Source organism: Microtus ochrogaster, linkage group LG8 (genome assembly GCF_000317375.1).
Source record: "Microtus ochrogaster isolate Prairie Vole_2 linkage group LG8, MicOch1.0, whole genome shotgun sequence".
Taxonomy (NCBI): domain Eukaryota; kingdom Metazoa; phylum Chordata; class Mammalia; order Rodentia; family Cricetidae; genus Microtus; species Microtus ochrogaster.
Window position 1 is genome coordinate 24071813 of NC_022033.1, and position 19019 is coordinate 24090831.

Sequence of the window (19019 nt, forward strand, 5' to 3'; positions counted from 1 at the left end):
TGGATGGACTGTCATAGAAGGTACATAGGCAACTAGGGTACAAACCCTGTACAGAACTTCTGGCAGAAATCACTTGTTTTGTCATAACCTGCAATAGCATATCAGCTCTCAGTTATTATCACAAGGATTAAAGAGGAGAGGGTGGAAAAATGCTACATAGTGGGAGGGACCTTTCCCTGAGCCATCCATGTTGCCATGTATTTGCCTTTTCCTGGTCTCCACATCCTTTCTCTGTGTGTATAACCCCATCTCACAGATGGAAAAATCAAGCCCAGGAGACTAGGGACCTGCTTCTGGATCATCCAGCACAGACAGTCTTATGGCAATCAAACTGAAGCCTGTCTACTGTCTCCAGGTCAGGAAGCAAAGGCTTGGGAGACTGGGAATCCTGGCAATGGCTTTGGTCTGGTCTTACTAAGGATTCAGGTTTGGATATCTGGTCACTGGCAATAAGCTCTCCATTGTGTCTTTGTGCCTAGGAAGCTGTTGAGTGGCCCATGGGAAGCCCCACATCAGGTCTCAGTCACATCCCTTAGGTGATACAGTTGAGGAGGATAGCCTAGTGACAGCCACATTCCCCGGAAGGGATGAGCAGTGGGCAGAAAAGGCCCCAGGTTGGTGCTTGTCTGAGTTAGACTCCTGACTCTGCACCACCCTAGCTATGTGAGCACAGGCATATCTCTGTGCCTCAGTTTCTCCATCTGGGAACTGGGGATACTGGAGTTGACGTGGAAAGGTTGTCATGGGGATAATAGTTGCTCCTGGAGCCCAGGATGTGCCTTAGGACTGGGGGCAGCTCCAGGTCAAAAGGGCCACTGTTCCTTATAGAGTGGAGAGAGGCCTGGGGATTGAGCCTTGGCTTCATGCTCAATCCCCGCCCCCTTCCCTCTCTCTGTAGGGCTGCTGCCTGGGGCTGGCAGGTATTCAGCTGTTAGTGGGAACCAAATCCCTCTTTTGGAAACTCACTCAAGGATGTTGTTCAGGAAAGGGATTGATGAAGTCAGTGTTCCAAGCAGGCCCCCAACCAGGCCGTAAGAAGTCCCTCCTCCAGACTTTATAATATCCAGGAGTGGAATGTTTTCCAAATTGCCCAGCAGTCCTCCAGACAGCAGGCCACCACTGAGCGCTGCGAAAGAGAAAAGGGTCCTTCGGGGTCACATCTGCTGCCTTAGGTCCTCGCAGCCTCGTTCTCACTCATGCCTCCCTTCCTGGTACTGGGAGGTTGAATATACAAGAGCACACATGTATAAACACAGACACGCATCCACACGTACCCTGAAAGAGACTGTCATAGACTCACCATCTGTGAAGCTTCCAGCAAGATGACCTGTGGGATCTGAAGGCAGGCCCTGGTTCAGAGGCAAGGGTAGGCGCTGGTCTTGGGGCAAGGGCAGACCCTGGCCCAAGGGCAAGGGCAGGCCTGCCAGCTGGGCTGAACTCTGGGCCAGCAGCCCACAGAGGACAACGAGGCTCCCAACTAGAAGCATCTCTTGGTATCTGCAGAAAGAATAACAAGTCACCGTGGTATGGGTATCAGAGGATTCTCTGCACTGCCTGCCCTGTCCCCAGGTGTGGGGTTTCTTCCTCCCCTGAAGCCCAGGGAGTGGTAACTAGCAACAATAGCTAACACTGCCATAGTGTTGTCTGTCTCAGGCCTCAGGCTGAGCCATTCAGTCGCCAGCTTCATTGTCACCACATCCTCAGATGCGGGCAAGGACAACCTCTAGTGCACAGTTGGAGCAGAGGCCCAGTGACTCCAGGCAGTCTCCCTCAGTGTCACAGGTTGCAGCAGAGAGAGGAGCTGAAGTCAAGCATGCCTGACCCAGAAGCTTCTGTGTAGTTAAGTGACCGTTGGAGTTACTCTGGGGCTGGGGCATGTGGCTGTGGTGGCCTGACTCGCCAGTGTGGATGAAGAGGCTCCAACATGGCAGAGGCTGAAGATCTGAACTGCTCGGCCATCATCTCTGCTAAGCGATGGTTCTTTGGTCTTTGGATGGTTCGGGCCATGATGGTTTGTGGATACCATCAGGAGCCATGGAATGTCCAAGGTCACATGACCACAGACAGCTTCTCAACTGTGATGGAACCTGAAGTTCCTTCCCTCCTGCCTTGACTTCGGGCACGTTGAGAGCTCACTGCTCCATCAATGTTGCCCTCTCTAGGAAAGGTGAGTGAACAGAATCCCTTGCCCCTGACCAAGGCCATCTTGGAAGGCCCCCAGTTAGTGATGGTACCATCTGCCAGCACGAGCTTACAGTTAGGCGCATGGCCTCCTGCTCCCCAGAGAATCCGTGGAGCAGAGGAAGGGGCAGGTCTCACCTGAGTCTCGAGGTCTCAGCGGCTGTCCTGGGCTTCTCTCCTATCTGCTTCTGCCCCGTAGGAATCAGCCTCTTTTATAGAATGGGAATTGAGAAACCTGATATTGGTTGATGGGCTTCGAGATAATTCCAATTTCTGCAATGTGGAAGTGTCTTTCAGGGCTCTCCAAGGTAAATAATTGTCAATCACATTAACAGGTGAGTCAGGTAAGCTGTTCAGTCCACAAATTAAACAAGAAAATCTGAGATGGAGGCTTACTCAAGACTTCATGGTTTCATGCATGAGGCAGAGGCTGAAGACCTACGCTCACAGGGCTGGAAGATCAGATGGTCAGTGTTGAAAGGAACAGTTTGTCAGACCCTCAGGAGCCTTGATCTGGCTCTAGCCTGTGTGCTCTTGGCCCTGGTCCCATTCTTTTTCTATGGCTGGCAAACTCTTGTTCCCACAGTGTTAAGAGTCAAGCCACATTTGCCCCCCATCTTGAACCACCCCTCAGATTCATTTGTGTGCATGTATGACATGGATCTTTTGTTTTTCAAGCCCCTGGTACATTGCAATCACGTGCTTGTAGGTACTCATAAGATCTTGGGACAAAAAGGTCACTACTGTTTCCTTACAGAGGAGGAACCTGGGGCCTGGTTAGCACAAGTGGTCCAGAGAGGAAGTGGTAGAGGTTGAAGTCAACTCATTGGATAATAATGGCAAGGAACCAAGGCTAGGAGTGAATACTTGCCAGCCTCCAGCCTGTGCCAGGTCCATTCATCCTGGCAAGAGGGGGGGTTCTTTAGTGAGAAACTGGGGCTTGAGTCTTCCCCACACTTCTCTCCAATTTGATTTCCACATTATACTTCCCTCTTCTTGGTTCTGGAAACATCTTTCTGGTACTATCATGCAGCCTCCTGATCTCCCCCTTAGCCCTAGACTTTCCTCAGATAAATAATAAAGCACTGCTTTCCACTACTTAGGACTATGAGGACTAAGAAGGGAAAACCCAAGACAGGTAGAGACCAAGGTCTTGAATTGTGAGAACCACCAGGCCAGGCGATATCACATGGGATTGCCTTGAAATCACTATGAAGCCCAAGCTGGCCCTGAACTGATTCTCCTGCCTCAGACTCCTGAGCGCTGGGATGACAGGCATGCCCCTAAGCCGGGTCTGAGGGTAGGTCTTGCTACTAACCTTTGGGCAAATGGAGGCAGATAAGGCCTGGAAAAGAGCTGAGGTTGTGTATTCGGCTAATAGAAATCTTTAAAGCTAAGAGGTTGGGTATGGGTTATAGCAGAAAACAGGGCAGGTTGGGTCTTAGCTGTATACTGACCTGGGTGGGCCACCTCCAGTTATGGAAACTTTTACCCCTTGTGTAAGATGGAGATGGCATCACACAGCTCAGGGCTACGAGGAGAACACACTTGCGGAGAGGCCTGCATCTCGTTTGGTAGTGTAGGCGTCTACACGTTCCTCCCATTTGCCCAACACCTGCTATTTCTGATAGCATTTTGCTCAGTTACAGAAATGTCTTCATTTCCCTTTGAAGTCTCATTTCTGCTCCAGGGGCCTTACCTGTACTACGGTGCTCAGAGGAGGATACCTTGTCCTTAGACTTGACTGGAAAAACAGACGTGTCATGGACCACCTGGCTTCCTCTGATTTAGCATTTACCATCTCCTCCTTGGACACCCGGCATAGTCTATGCCCAGACTCTCAGGCAAGACTATGGGGGCTGTTGGCTCAGCTGCCCGTCCCCACCTAAGCTCTCTGGTTTACCAGCTCTCCTTGAGACACTCACCTTCTTGGCCCTGGGCAGGGGTGTGAGCACAGGCACCCTTTGTCCCCCACTCAGCATGTCTGTGGAGTTTCCTGCATCCATCCATGCTGAGTTCTGTCTTGCGGGGAGAGAGGCAGTGTGTCATGCCTTTTGGGCCCCCTGGAGCTGTGTTCTCTTCAGTTTTTCTCACATTCCTCCCACCCCAATTCCAAGATAGGGAATTGTCCAGTCTTGAGGATGGGCACTCTTTTTTACGCCCTCATGTGTTTACTTTCAGCTCTCTGCCCTGAGTTTTAAAAATCCCAGTTGAGGTAAACACACTAGGGTAGCATTCAGTAAAGGTGCTCTTTTTTCAGTGTGAACTTGTATGAATTCCCACCTAATACGGCTTTATACGACCATCATAGCAGGGGCCAGGGCATGTCGGTCTGAAACATTTCCCATCCATTCTGTCTTGGCTATCCACCCATCTGCTCTCACTAACTGGGCCCAAACCCTAGACTTAGGAGATGTAAAGTCCCTATTTCTGCTTCGGCTGGAATTGCTCCTTGAGGCGTTCCATGGGCTGGCTGTATGCTTGGTGTGCCAGCAGGGAAGTCCCTGAGCAGACACTCAACAGCAGGACTCACAGCTGATGTTCCAGACCCAGCTTTCCGTTCCAGGTGACACCCATGAGGCCCACATGTCAGAGACGACTCCCCCACTCCCCGCCAGACGGATCGTACGTAGGAGCCTATACTGGTGGCGTGTGTGCATCACAGTTCTGCTTTGTTCTTTAAATTAACTACAAACAGAAGGATATAGTTTGCAGAGGCCTAAGAAAAATCTATCAGGGTGCTTTCTTAAGAAAAATGTAGCAGAGTGGTGTAGAAGACACCCCAAAGGCCACGAGTTACAGCCCAGCCCACATAGGCTCCATTTTTAAAGAGCAAAGCGGAATTTTCTTGTTAAAAGGAAACTGCATTCCAGGTTCATTCTCTAGAACTTGGGAATAGGATACATGAGAGGTAAACTTGAGAAGGATTTCAGATGAACTTGGAAACTCCAGAGGGCAGGAGGGGTTGGGGGAGGGAGGAAGGGAGAGAGGGAATTTGATGAGAAAATGGGTCTTCTCAGGAGTGTTAGCCACAGGCAAACTCCCCTTGAGACTGACCTCACCAGCATCAGGGACAGGCAGTGGCAAAACCCTCTGAGGAGGCACTGGGGACTTAAACCACTTATCACACTCCTTTGGGAGGGGGGAACTGAGGTTCAGATAAGGCTGTGACCTGCCTGAGGTCACCTCAGCTAGAGAAAGGCGACAACAGGCGGTCATCATTTAGGGCTGTATTGTTTCAGTGCCTTTCAAGAACAAGTTGACAGAGTCTTCAGTGCTGAAGGAACTGACCATCTTCTCCGGAGGCCTCCTATGGGCCGTGATGTCAGCGAGCACAGAGTTCCAAATCTGACAGGACTCATCACCAACTGAATGATGCTGGGAAAAACGTTTCTCTCCTCTTCCTTTTCTTTTTCTCTTTCTTTTCTGTTTCATTCATTTTTAAATTAAAAAAAAAATGTGGTACTAACTCAAGCTGAAGGCTACTCCCTTTGTGGACTTTAGAGTGTGAGATATAACAATGCTAGCCATAGGGACCATGAGGGAAATCTCTAGAACATTTTCAAGGCTTGTCTTTGAGTTAGGTTACCTCACCTATAACATGGAGTTTACCACAAACACCTCCCAAGGCTGTGAGAGGTTAAAGTTTGGGGAAAGTGGTGTAAGCGCCAGCTACATAGCTGATTCAAAGGCTGCCCGGACACCAAAGGGCAAGGTAAGTTTAAGGCACCCAGAGGTAGGACGTGGAAAAAAGTTCTGACTATTTGGGGATAAATGTCTGCTTTATCCACCCATCACTGTGGACCCCAAGAGCACCAGAGGGGTCCATAGTCAAACAAGGTGTTCTGGGAGCAAGTGTGGAAAGACACTGTCTCTGCGAACCTTGAAGCAAAGACAGGATGGAGAACGCCAAGGAGCCATCTTGATGGAGACCTTGAGACAACCTCGGAGGTGCCAGGAGGAATACAGACAAAAGCTGTCCCCCAAGGGAGCGGGCAGCCTTTCGGCCTAGCCCTCCTCTGTTTGCTCTTTGACTCAAGAGCAGGAAGAACCCGGTAAGTCAAAGGCTATCAAGTGGAATGTTCAGGAACATGGCGTTTAGGGTTGCAAATCCCCGGTGAAGCATTTCGGATTAGGGAGTTTGAACTGAGAGATGGAGACAAGGAGTTCTCTGGCCCTCTTCTCAGCACTTAAGACTTCCTTGTTTGAGCTTGTCAATTCTCCTGAGCCTGAATTTCATCACATTCCCCCCCCCCCCCGCCCCCCGTGAGTGAGAAGGCTGGAGGGGGGCTAGAAAGGAGGGAGGAAAGACCTGGGGGGTTGGGGTTCACAATTAAGAGTCTGAGTTTTGGAATCTTGCTGCCAGCACGTAACTGATGGGGTTGACCGGGCTGACATGGCCAGTTCCTCTTTGTGTGACTTTAGGTGAGTGACTCTCTCTTTTTCGGAATTCTCGTGTTTAAGCTAGGAGACAGTTTCACACCTCACAGAGTCGCTGTGAGGCATTTAATGAGACGCTGAAGACTTGTCATGTGCTTATAACATGTGCTACTATTATTTACTTTTAAAGATTTCTTTTTATTTCTGTGTATGTGTGTGTATGCCATGTGTACTCTCATGGAAACCAGAAGAGGGCACTGGATTCTCCTGGAGTTGGAATTACAGGCAGTTAAGTTTGGGTGCTGGGATCTGAAACTGGGACCTCTGGAAGAGCAGTAAGAGCTCTTAACCACTGAGCCATCTTTCTAGCCATGCTGTTATTATTAATATGTGATATTGATCCTCAACTTTTGATGGATTAGGGTGGGAATCAACACTCAATCACAGAGTAGCTAGTAGGTGGATAGTTAACAATGAACTCAATGGCCTTGAATAAACATTTTCCACATAGACAATATCTTGCAAATGTTTTTTTCATATACCCCACACACATGTACTTCATGCTAAATATTTTATTTTAAACATTGTTAGAATATATTATGTCTTATAAAAAGGTACATACACACATAACTGAATGAGCTTTCCACAGATGGAATACTTTTCCCCACAACCAGCACCAGGCTGAGAAATAGACCATGACCACTTCTCTGGAAGTCCCTCCCTGTTTCCGGGCCTCGCCCTACCATAAGTACCCTCTAGCAGTGTGCGTTAGCTTTGTTGTTTTTGTCTTGTGTCACTGGAGTTGCAACACGTGCGCTTCAGGTTGGACTTTTCTGATGTAACTTCGGAAGGTTCACCCAAACTGTTGTGTGAAGTGGGCTGCCATTTTCGTCAACTATTTTGTCACAGCATGTGGCTCTGCTGCCTTCCTACCTGCCTGTCAGTCTTCTGTAGCTGATCAGGAATATTGCTGCTTTAGGGCTATTGTAAGCATGGCTACCACAACACCCTTGTCTTCTGACACCTTGTGGGGACCCTGCCACATGACTAACCAGGTGCAAAGCTCAGCTTGACTGAATGTGGCCAGTGTCCTGAAGTGTTGGTGTGATTTCCCTGACGTCAGCAGTGTGCTGTGGGTCCTGAAAAACCGTTAGCCCCACACTGCAGATGACAATGACCAAAGGGTGCGGGTCTTTGTCTAAGACACAGATGGTGAGTCCTCAAGTCAGGAGTCACACACTCGTTTGTGCCCCAAACACCTTTGCTGAGCTTGCCCTCTTGCCTTCTTTTGCGTGGGTACTGAGGACACTGGTTGCCTTTATAGAGCTGAGTGTGGTCTGATCCTGGGTCTCTTTTGATTTCTTGCTCTTATACTTCCTCTGTGACCTCTGGGAGCACAACAACAGACATGGCCCAGAGTAGGTGCTCGCTAAACATCTATAAGCAAATGAGGAGGGAGACATCACTGGCCCTTCCCTGCTTTGAGCAAGGTCCCTGGCTGCCAACAACAGGCTAGCGTGGGCATTCCCCACCATTACTGGACTGGCAAGCAAACCAGGGATGTTTACACTAAAGCTCAAGGCAGGGTGGGGTTAAGAGGTGGTGGTGTACCCTCCAGGTGGGCTAGTGTATCCTTCAGAGTTAGCGTTTATTGTTGGAGAGGACAGGATGTCTTGGAACCTGGGGGTCATGTTTCCAGGGGACAGCAGAAAACCCACATTAAGAGAGACTTAAGGTCTCAACCGGAAGTACCTTCTTCTGACCGAAGGCAGGCAGTGGGAGGCCCCTCAAGCCTGGCACCCGAAGGGTTTGGCTGATTCAGAGTTGACCAAGATTATGAGCAGCCACCTGTTCTAAAAGGAGAAGGGGAGCCTTGGTTTCTAGGTGACCCTTCTGATCCCCAGGTCCACAGAGAAGGGAGAGTTTTCCCATCCATCCTCCAAGGACTGGGGCCAAGAACATTCCCATCACTCGCTCAGAATGACATCCCTGATGGATGACTTCCTGCCTTCTATTCCCAAGACGGTGAGCTCCATCAGGCCAGGGGCTGAAGCAGTCCACCTGTCTCTGGGGCAGGAGTATTCTTGAGTTTAGATCAGAGTGTTCTCCCTACTAGACTTATAGAGTTCTTGGGGAAAGCTAGACTCTCTGGGTAGGGTACAACCTGGTTGGCAGGGGTTCCTTCTATTCTTCCCGTTCTCTTGGGGGGACATTGCAATAGAGTCCCTATAGTATATTCTCACAGTATATGAGAGTTAGGGCTCCTCCCTTAGTATCTGCCAGTCCCAAAGAGGCCTCCCAGGCTGGACCCCAACTCACCCACGAGGCCTTTCAACAGCTTCACATCCAGCTGCCGGAGGATCTCACCAACCAGAGGACATACCTAGGTCCCCACCACAAAGACGATCAGTCGGGGATAGGAAGGAACTGAGGTTTCTGAGGCAAGAAACCCCTGCACCCCTGGATTCTAGCAGGATTCAGTCAACCATTAGGAGCCATGAACAGCACATCCATGCCCCACATCCTACAGCCTCACAACTCTGAGGTGGGGACTTCAGCTGCCTGTGCCACACATGAGGATATGGGACACTTAGAGTGGCTGTCCCTTGCGTGTGGTAATAATCTCATGGCAATTGGGATTTGCTGTTAGGTCCCAAAGCCCAGGGTTAGAAGATCTCTGTTAAATTACCCAGACGTGTGCCTTGATCCTCAGACTCATGGAAGCCTGCAGGGCAGGTGGAACTCCTGGATACCTTACCTGACTTTCTACTAGGTTCGGAATAACTTTCCCCAGGCTTTCTCGGAGGTTGTGGAGAAAATGTTTCATCTTGGGTGGGACTTCCCTAGGAAAAGAGGTGGGAATTCAGGACAGAATAAATCAGTCCAGGCCACACCAACGCTGGGAGGTAGGTACTGAATATACTCTCCTATTCCAATCCTTACTTGACCTTCTAGGGAGGTATTCTTGCTAGCCTTAGTCAATGGGGGCCCAGAGAGGTGGCATGACATGGCCAAGGTCACACAGAGAGTAAGTGCTGACTCTTCGCAGGACCACGGCAGGAAAGCACTAGAGTTCATGGTCTTCCTCTTCCTTGCCAATGTCTGCTGCAGCCTAAGCTGGCACTACAGCCTGATGATTATGTGGGCAAGCATGAAAGCGTTGTGGCCCAGCACTCGGGAATTACAGGGAGAAGTAAGCACACTCCTCACCGTGTGTTGAGACCACGGCTGATCCGCCATCCCTAGACCTCCCTACAACTCCTGTGTCTGTCTTGCTCATCCTGGTGTCTCATTAGGCTGGGAGCCTGGTGCTAGGGACTTCTGGAGCAGTGCTTGGACATATGTTCATAAGGTGCTTAAAAAGACCAGAAAGGCATTCTCGGAGAGCTATCGCTATGCGAGTGACCGGTGGCAGAGGATAAATGGTCGCAGAACCAGGCAGGGGTGAGGACAGAAGGCTCAGGAGGCTTTCCTGAATTTGTTATTCTCCTCAAAGGTTTTGGGGTGGGCACCAAGGGGAAAAACTTATTTCTGTGGTGGGTGGAGAATGGGGTGGGGTCAGTGACCATAGGGTTTCTGGGAGAGGGGCACAGGGGGAGCAAGTCCTGGTGAAGTGAGGAAGTCTGCCTTGGCCTCATGAGGACACGGGGGGACGATATAAACCACAGCTGCTCATGGGTCTGGGATACCCCAAAAGGGCAGGAGGCCTTACTCAGTGGACATAGATGCACCATCACTGTTGGGCTCCATGTGGCATCTGCCCATCACCAGCTCCCTCCGGCCAAACTCATCTTTCTCCAGCCAGGACTCTGCAGCAAGGCCCATGCGGGCATGCGTCTTGATGATATTAGAATTGAAGGGCCTGTGGTGAGAGAGGAGGAGGCAGAAGGGATGGAGAAGGAGGTGGGGGAAGCCAGCAAGAAGAGTGGCAAAGCCAGGCACCACCCACTGTCCTCCCAACAACCGTATCTGCTAAAGCCTAGGTTAGTGAGTAAGGAGAAAGCAGCCATGGACCGTGGAGACCTCTATGCTTGGTTTTCTTTTTCTGGTGCTGGAAACGGAATGCAAAACCTGGGCAGGCTAAGCGTGGGCTCTACCCCTGAACCCACTCCCACTCCCACACCCCTCCCCACTTCCAACTTGGAGTGACATTTGAAAGTTGCTTAAGGAGGTCATTTTAGGAGTTTTGGGAAATTCAAGAGTTTAGAGTAAGCTGCTATTTTAAGAACTTTTCCAAGTGGGTGCAGCTCCTGACTCCCTTACAGGAAGTTTGAGCAGGAGAGAAATGAGCAGAGGGAGAGGAAGAGTGGCTACCCCATTCTTCCATGGGACCTTCTTGCTGATCTCACAAATGACCCCTTCACTATGAGCGTCATCTTATCTTTGCTGCAGAAGAAGAAACCAAGGTTCAGGGCAGAGTGACTCATCCCAGGTCACAGTAAAGTCAGTGCAGGGAGTCAGGATTTGAGTTGGGGTCCCCTGATATGGCTTTCCTAGTCTATCACCCTGCCTCACCCCCACCCTGAACTCCCAGGTCCCCCAAGAAGGAGGAACAGTGCCCGAGAAACACTGCTTTGTTGGGTAGGACTCACAGTCGGAATTCAACGTCAAATTCCAGTGTGATGTTTGTCGAGAACCACTCTTTAGGCAGTGCCATCTGGATCCCATCACAGTCCAGTTGCACATTGGTGATGTTGATGCTACCCGTAGAAAAAGGAGAAGCCCCACCAAGGTGAGGGATGGCAACTCAGAAGCGAGGCCAGCCTTGGCTGCAAGGAGGGGCTGGGAATCAGAGCTTGGTGCAGAGACTCAGGCCAGCTTTCCCAGGGCTCCGGAAACATTCTCCACAGCTGTGGACTGTGCAGTCCAGAGCCAGATGTTGACAGACAGGACCCTCCATCCCAGGACACTGGGCCCCCTCTCAGATCAAGACTCCCTTCACGATAGACTGCTGTGTCATCTGTCTGGGACTCCGCAGGGAAGCTCCTCGGTGTTTCCACACTCCACCCCACTTGCTGCCTGCAAACCACCTTGACCCACTTGTAATATGCATGAGTGTGAGCACCTCCGCTGCTCACAACACCTCTTTAGTTCCTTCCTGGGTTACCTAGGCAGCCTGGGTGGCCTTCATACAGCCCCTGTCCCCTGGTTCCTCCCTACTCTTGGAATAAGATGCAAACTGTACAATAGAATGACACTTCCAGGGCGGAACGGAGACCTGGGAAGTAGAAGGTTCAAGGGAGCAGTCTCAGTGGCTCTGGGTGGGATGTATCCAGTACTGCCATGGAAACCCCAGCTCCCAAGGGTTATCTATCCCATGTATTTACCACAGAAGCTCTGTGCAGGACTGTCAGGGTTTCTAGCCTCTCCTCCAGTGGGACTATCACTGTGACTGTTTACCTGATGAGAGCCCAAGATTTGTGAGCAGTGTAATCTACTACTTATGCAGAGCCACAAAGCTATGCCCCACTTGAATAGGGGTTCCAGGGTCTAGTTGCAGCCCTGGCCTTGTTTGATCCCCAGATGTTTATCCAGGCTCTGTTCTGTGTCCCCATTTTACAGGTGAGGTTGGAATGGCCAAACAATTTCCCCAAAGTTGGCGGCAAAGGTGGGCTTGAAGTACCTCAGACATATCTGCTACTGAGCTGTTATTGCTAACTGCCCTGCTGTGCCACCTTCACAAACAGCTCCCAACAGAGGCCCCCAGGTTGCTCACATTTGGGCTTTGTGTCTTGCCTTCCTTGAGTTTGAATGCCTTCCTTCTTCAGAAGCCTTGCTCTCTGTTTTGTCCTCTGACCCAGAGGTCCCTAGAGTGCTCCCAGAGTCTAGAGAGGGATTCAGGGTCTCACCTGATCTCTTGCTGCTGCTGGAAGTTCATGCCACCAATCAGCCAGCCTACCATCCCTGGGGCCACTATCCCTGAGACATTCAGACGGTCCAGGAGTTGCATGCTCTGGATTCGGCCTTCAGCGTTGTGCTTCAGGAGACCCTGTGCAATAACTGGGAACGGAGAAGGGAGGGTGATGTTCAAATTGCTGTGTAAGAGTGGGGTACAGGGAAAATAGACCTGGTGTGAGCCCACGGGATCCTCTTTCTTCTGAGCACTTATTCATGTCTCCAAGTCTCCCACGGAGAAGAAATGAATCCATCTTAAGAAGTTTCCTAGTAGAAACTGTGGCTGAGGATCTCTGCAAAACAACACCACCACCACCAAAAGCAAAAACCAAAACCATCAGTTTGGATTATGATATGTAAATGGACTGCAGAGATGGCTTAGTGGTTAAGAGCATTGACTGCTCTTTCAGAGGACCTGGGTTCAGTTCCCAGCACCCACATGGCAGCTCACAACTGCCTGTAACTCTAAGATCTCTGACACCTTCACAATACATGTGGGCAAAACACCAGTGCACATAAAAGCAAATAAAAGAAATTAAAAAAGAAAGTCATCTACTCTGCAACAAAAACTATACATTCTCAAGAAATCAACTTGAGAAACTATGCTCAAAACTTTTCTAAGATTTTATGGGGCATAGAGCAAAATCTGATTAACAACACACTAAACTTATGGGCAGGGTCTCCCATTGTGAAGAAACTCCTTTCTTCTAAATATACAGACAGATTGAATGTGGGTGTGATCAGATGTCCAGAGGAAGACTTTGAGAACAACTCAACACCCTTGAAAATTCATACGTAAGAATAGGAAAAGTCTGTCAGAAAAAGCAGTGATCCACAAAGATGCAACAATGAAAGTGTTAGGTTACAGAAGCGGCTCTCTAAGCAGGTGGAGAACAAGGAGGAGTCTTAGCTTGGCCATTTGGTCTGGGAAGCTGACTCATGTGGGCAGAAATGAAGTTGATTCTTTACTTTCCATGCACAGATGCACACAGAGATAAATATCCATTGTGCAGAATAACATCCTCAGTGTGGAAGGTAAAACGAGAACAGTGTTGAAAGAGACAACTAGAGTGATTCCCGGATGTGAGGAGACCTTCAGACTCCAAACACAAACTATATCATGAGATATTGGTGATTTTGAAACTGTTCTTGTTTGGTGAAGTCAACAGGTGCCATTTTGCAGGAATACTGCCCACCTTCTGTTCTGTCTGCAGATCCAATCAACCATGGATTGGAAATATCTGGAAAATTTGCCTGTGTTCTGAGCATCCCCAGTCTTTCTTCTTGCTGTTATCTATTGAATAATCCATAACAGTTATTTGCATGTCATTTGCATAGTTTAAGATCTAATGAGTAATCTGGAGATGGTTTCAAGTGTGAGGAAGGATTTGCATCAGTTCTGTGAAAACACTGCACCATTTTATGTAAAGGGTTTGAGCATCCAAAGGTTCTAGGATCTAAGGGGAAACCTGGAACCAATCCCCATGGGTATCTAGGAACAACCGTGTTTGATATAGTGCCTTCCTGGTAGTAAATACATTTAAATAAGGTCATGGGGTTGGTCCTAATTTGATAGAACTGGTGTATTTGGAAGAGGAAGACATCAGGTATAATCCTTCTCTGAAAGACTATGAGAGGGTGCCATCTATAAGCCAGCAAAAGAGGTCCCTCCCCAGATACCAAACATATCAGCACCTTCAACTTGAACTTTCAACTGCCAGAACTATGTGAAAAATAACCATCTGTTGTTTGACTCCACTGCCACCACCCCAGGTCCACCCTACCTATGGCATCTTGCTTTGGCAGCACTGACTGGTTGATACAGGTGGATGCCCTCCAGTAGTGGGGAGATATGTTCTCTTACAAGTGAGGTGAGTGTACAACAGCACAGCAGTTTAAAGAAGACTCTGACATTTTTAACTAAATCTAGCTTACATCTCTTCTGGATATCTCTATCTAAGAAGAGTTCTCCCACGTATTCTAACAGGGACATGTCCAAGGTCATTCATGTCATTGTTGCTTACAGCGTTGGGAAGATACAAACAGTTTAAGTGACAGGCACGAGGGAGCAGTTAATTACATGGAGGTAATGAATGTGTGGGCTTCCGTGCAGCAGCCAAGGCAACTGAGATACCAGCAGTAGAGTGAGAAGTGAAAAGCCAAGCAAGTGTCATATGCATTAAAACACTTCCTGCAAAGGATGCAGGCATGGCTTACTGTTTTAAGACAGAGTCTTACCATGTAAGACCAGGCTGGCCTCAAACTCAGAGATTTGTCTGTTTCTGATTTTCAGGTGCTGGGATTTAAGACATGCACAACCATGCCCTGCTGGATACAGACATAGACACACATGCTAAGTACATGGCAGTTCATGACAAGGTCTGTAAGGGAATGGGAATAGAATAAGGGAGAAAGAGAAAATGACATAAAACAAGAGACCGTATGCCATGAATTGGAAAAGTGTAACTCAGGCTCGATTTTGTTTACTTAAGCTAAAAGGGAAAAATAAATAAGCAAGCAAACAAACAAATAATAAATAAATAAATTGATTAGACGAGAGGTTGACCCAAGGTGGTTCAGCAGTTAGTGGTGGGGCCCAGGCTGTGTCTTCCCCACACCCTATGGACAGCAGGCCATGCCCAGGGTAAGCTCACTTCTCGCTAGGGTAGGCCTTCCATCCTTGTAGGCTGTGGTCAGTCCGGGCCAAGGCTGCTTGAGCAGGCCTGAGGGCAAGGCTAACAATGCCAGGAGGAGGACCAGGAACCTCCAGAATGGATTCATCTCAGGAGCTGGCACCTGAGCCTGCAGGTGTCAGCAAGGGTCCAGCAGAGCCAGGCAGCTGACTGTGAGTATGGCTGCCCAGATGGGCGGGCTTGTGGCTTTCTTCAGGCAGGTGGCTCCACAGCTGCCCCCAGCATGCCATGGGAGGTGGTGCAAATGGCTCTGGCAGCTGCTCCCAGGGCTAGCTCACATGGCCAGAAGAAGCAAGAGGCCAAGGCTTCAGAGGCAAGCTTGGTTGCTTGGAGACGCTCACCAGAGCTACTGTTGAGTCATCCAGTAGGAGTCCTCTCCCTGACCCTGGCACAGACGCTTCAGTGAGTGGGGTTGACCAGCCCAGCACTGTCCAAATGGAATAGAACTGTCTTGTTCCCTTTTTCTTTTTTGGGGGGAAGGGGACCTCCAGAATTTATGCATCTCCTAACTGCAAAGCTATCTCCCTGAACCCTCACCTGTCTCCCTCCCCCATTGTAGGCCCTTTTCTACTATTTCTGTGCTTTCTACTTTTAAAGAACTTACTTAAAAGTGAGATCGTGTAGTGTTTGTCTTTCAACATCTGGCTTATTTCACATAGCAGAATAGCCTCCTGGTTTGGTCACATCATCAGAAATGGTGGCATTTTCTTCTTGCAAAGACTTAGGAATATTCCATCCAACTACAGATAAACACTGCCTAGGTGAACATTTCTCAGACTCACTTGCCTCTGCCTCCAAAGTGCTGAGATTAAAGGCATGCACCACCACCACCTGTCGATTGGATGTTTTGATATTCAACTTTGTAGTTCTTTGCAAATCCTAGATATTAACTCACCATCTGATGTGTTGTGAAAAAAGATTTTCCCTCTATTTCCACGGGTTGTGTCTTTTCTCTGGTGGTGATTTCCTTTGCTGTGCAAAGGCTTTTTATTATGTATGTATGTATGTATGTATGTATGTATGTATGTATGCATTTATTTATTAAAGATTTCTGTCTCTTCCCTGCCTCTGCCTCCCATGTCCCTTCCCCTCCCCCAATCAACTCCCCCTCTCTCATCAGCCTGAAGAGCAGTCAGGGTTCCCTGCCCTGTGGGAAGTCCAAGGACCTCCCACCTCCTTCCAGGTCTAGTAAGGTGAACATCCAAACAGACTAGGCTCCCACAAAGCCAGTACGTGCAGTAGGATCAAAACCCAGTGCCATTGTTCTTGACTTCTCAGCAGTCCTCATTGTCCACTATGTTCAGCGAGTCTGGTTTTATCCCATGCTTTTTCAGACCCAGTCCAGCTGGCCTTGGTGAATCCCCGAAAGAACATCCCCATTGTCTCAGTGTGTGGGTGCACCTCTCACGTTCCTGAGTTCCTTGCTCATGCTCTCTCTCCTTCTGTTCCTGATTTGGACCTTGGGGTTGTAGTCTGGTGCTCCAATGTGGGACTCTGTCTCCGTCTCCTTTCATCACCTGATGAAGGTTAATATCCAGGAGGATGACTATATGTTTGTCTTTGGGTTCACCAATTTCATAGAATCCCATTTCCAATTGTTGGGATTATTTCCTGTGCTATCAGTGTACTGAAACCCCTTAGTTGTGAATGCAGTTTGAATGTCTTCCCTGTGTTTTTCTCTATTAACTTCAAAGTTTCGGGTCTTGTGTTAAGGTATTTGATCAATTTTAAATTGATTTTTTTTTGGTGTGGTAAACGATAGGGATTGAGTTTCTTTTCTTTCTTTTTTTTGTTTTGTTTTTTTGTTTTTGTTTTTTGAGACATGCTCTCTCTATTATGTATTCCTGACTGTTCTGGAACTCACTGGTCCTGTAGATCAGGCTGGCCTTGAACTCACAGAGATCTACCTATCTCTGCTTTCCAAGTGCTGGGATTAAAGGCCTATAACTCCATGCCTAGATTAGTCTCATTCTTCTGCATGTGGAAGTTTTTTTAAAAGAGGCTTAGGCTTATACTTTCTTGGGAGGAAAGATGAACATTAATCTGGACCAAGATGTATACTTTCCTGGAAGAAAGGACTAATGAGACTAAGTGCCAATGAAATTTTGAGTGACTAGCTGAACAGAGAAGTGAAGGTGTCCCTGGTCCTCAGTTTAAGCTACAGTGGCAAGATACCTAAGACAAACAAAAGGAGAGAGGTTTATGGTTGCTTCTGGCATCTGAGGTCTCAGTCACTGATTGCTTGGCCTGTTTGCTTTGGAACCTGCGGTGGGGTACTCTATTATGGGGGAACATACGGCAGAAGAAACGTGCTCACCAGATGGCACCCAGGAAGCAAGGTCAGTTGCTCATCTTCACAACAAACCCCTTTGCGTTCATCACTGTTCTACTGTGGTGAAGAGACGCCATGACCACGGCAACTGTTATTTTGTCAATTAGACTATGCCACACCTCTGCTTGAAGTTCTGCTATTACACACAACAAGAAACGTTATGTATCCCCCACTCAAAACTGCCTATCCTATCTGCCTTGTTTGCAAGAGAATGCGTGTTTAGCATCTGTATTTGTCTCTCTGTGTGTGGAGGTACACATGTGTATGTGTGTGTAGGTACACATGTGTATGTGTGTGTGTGTGGAGGTACACATGTATGTGTGTGGAGGCCAGAGTTGATTTTGGGTGTCTTCCTCAATCACTTTCCACCTTAATTTTTGAGTCAGAGTTTCTCGTTGAACATGGCGCTCATCGATTCTGCTAGACTGGCTAACCAATGATCTCCAGGGATCTACCCATTTCCCCATAATCCCAGCTGAAGCTCCTAGTTTTTACATGCGTACTGGGGATCCGAATCCAGGCCCTCGTGTTTATCCGTCTGCACTTTGCTAACTAAGTCATCTCCCTAGCCTTCCTCAAAGGAATTGCTACTGTCTGTGTGCTCTCTCTGACACCAGGGGGGACAGGCCAGGTCAAGTGATGGAAAACGGATCTCACAGAAGCACTGGCCCACCCTGGGCCGTGCACTCTGGTTTTGCAAGAGATCATATTGAGAACTTTAGCTCAGGGTGTTGGCATTGCACTGTTTGAGATCCTTTCTCAGAGTTAATGCCTCCCTTGAGAATGTTTGAAGAATATCAGTTACTTCCTAGTGCACTTTGGTGCCTTTCCTGGTCTTATGTAAGTAGTTAGAATTTCATTATTTTTGTCAAGAAAAGTGAAGCAGAGTGGGCATTACTGAGGGACAAACTTGGTGCTCTGACTCTTAGGTGCCTGGGGGAGAGGTGGTGGCTGGGATGCTGTCTGTCTTCTATTCTTGAAACTGTAGTTCTCAGGGTCATAGAGTCTCATGACATGATAACGTGGAGAGTGTGGTCTCACAGGCCTTGGCATTTGACAAGACCATAGTAGGAGGGATGAGAGGGCCGTGTTCAGGGTGGCTGCTGCTTCGGGAACCAGCTGGCTGCAGAATGACATGCAGCTGAGAGCATGCGTTTCAGTCACGAAGACAAGATTCAGCTCCTGCCTCTGCCTCTTGGCTGAGGGGACAGAAGACCACAGTACAGATGTCAGAGTTGGGTGAGCACGGAAGGGAGTGTGCTCATAGACTTTCATCTCCTGCATCCTTGTCCGTATCTACCTGAGACTCAGCTTCCTCATCTGTGGACCAGAACAGCATAACAAATGTCAGAAAGCATGGGTGTCCCAAGATAGCGCCTGAGACATGAGGAATAAGTGGCAGATAAAGACTGCCATTAATGAGGATGTAACTTCCTGGGTGGAGGTGGTAAAGTCATTGGGTGCTGTTTTCAGTATTCTGGTGAGAGGCCAGGCAGGGTCCTTTGTCCTCATGGGGCATGCTCACATGGAAACAGACT

General features: G+C 48.7%; 2 protein-coding genes across 2 annotated transcripts in view; both read right to left on the reverse strand.

Annotated features, from left to right (window-relative positions):
• LOC101984032 (BPI fold-containing family A member 1) overlaps positions 1-1732 on the reverse strand; it is a 5084-nt gene extending 3352 nt beyond the window's left edge. Inside the window, exons 1-2 of the mRNA XM_026787195.1 lie at positions 1301-1732; positions 967-1126 (exon numbers count right to left, since the gene is read on the reverse strand). Of these exons, the coding sequence (XP_026642996.1) occupies positions 967-1126; positions 1301-1487 (347 nt within the window). The 5' untranslated portion in view covers positions 1488-1732. The remainder of the gene's footprint in view (positions 1-966; positions 1127-1300) is intronic.
• A 6445-nt stretch (positions 1733-8177) lies between these two features.
• Positions 8178-15237, reverse strand: Bpifa3 (BPI fold containing family A member 3). The gene is made up of 7 exons (XM_005363109.3): positions 15111-15237; positions 12411-12561; positions 11154-11261; positions 10274-10423; positions 9320-9404; positions 8881-8944; positions 8178-8414 (listed from the first exon to the last, which is right to left on the reverse strand). Exons 1-7 carry the CDS (start codon positions 15235-15237, stop codon positions 8380-8382), a joined length of 720 nt encoding a protein of 239 aa, XP_005363166.1. The 3' UTR covers positions 8178-8379.
• Positions 15238-19019: the final 3782 nt, after the last annotated feature.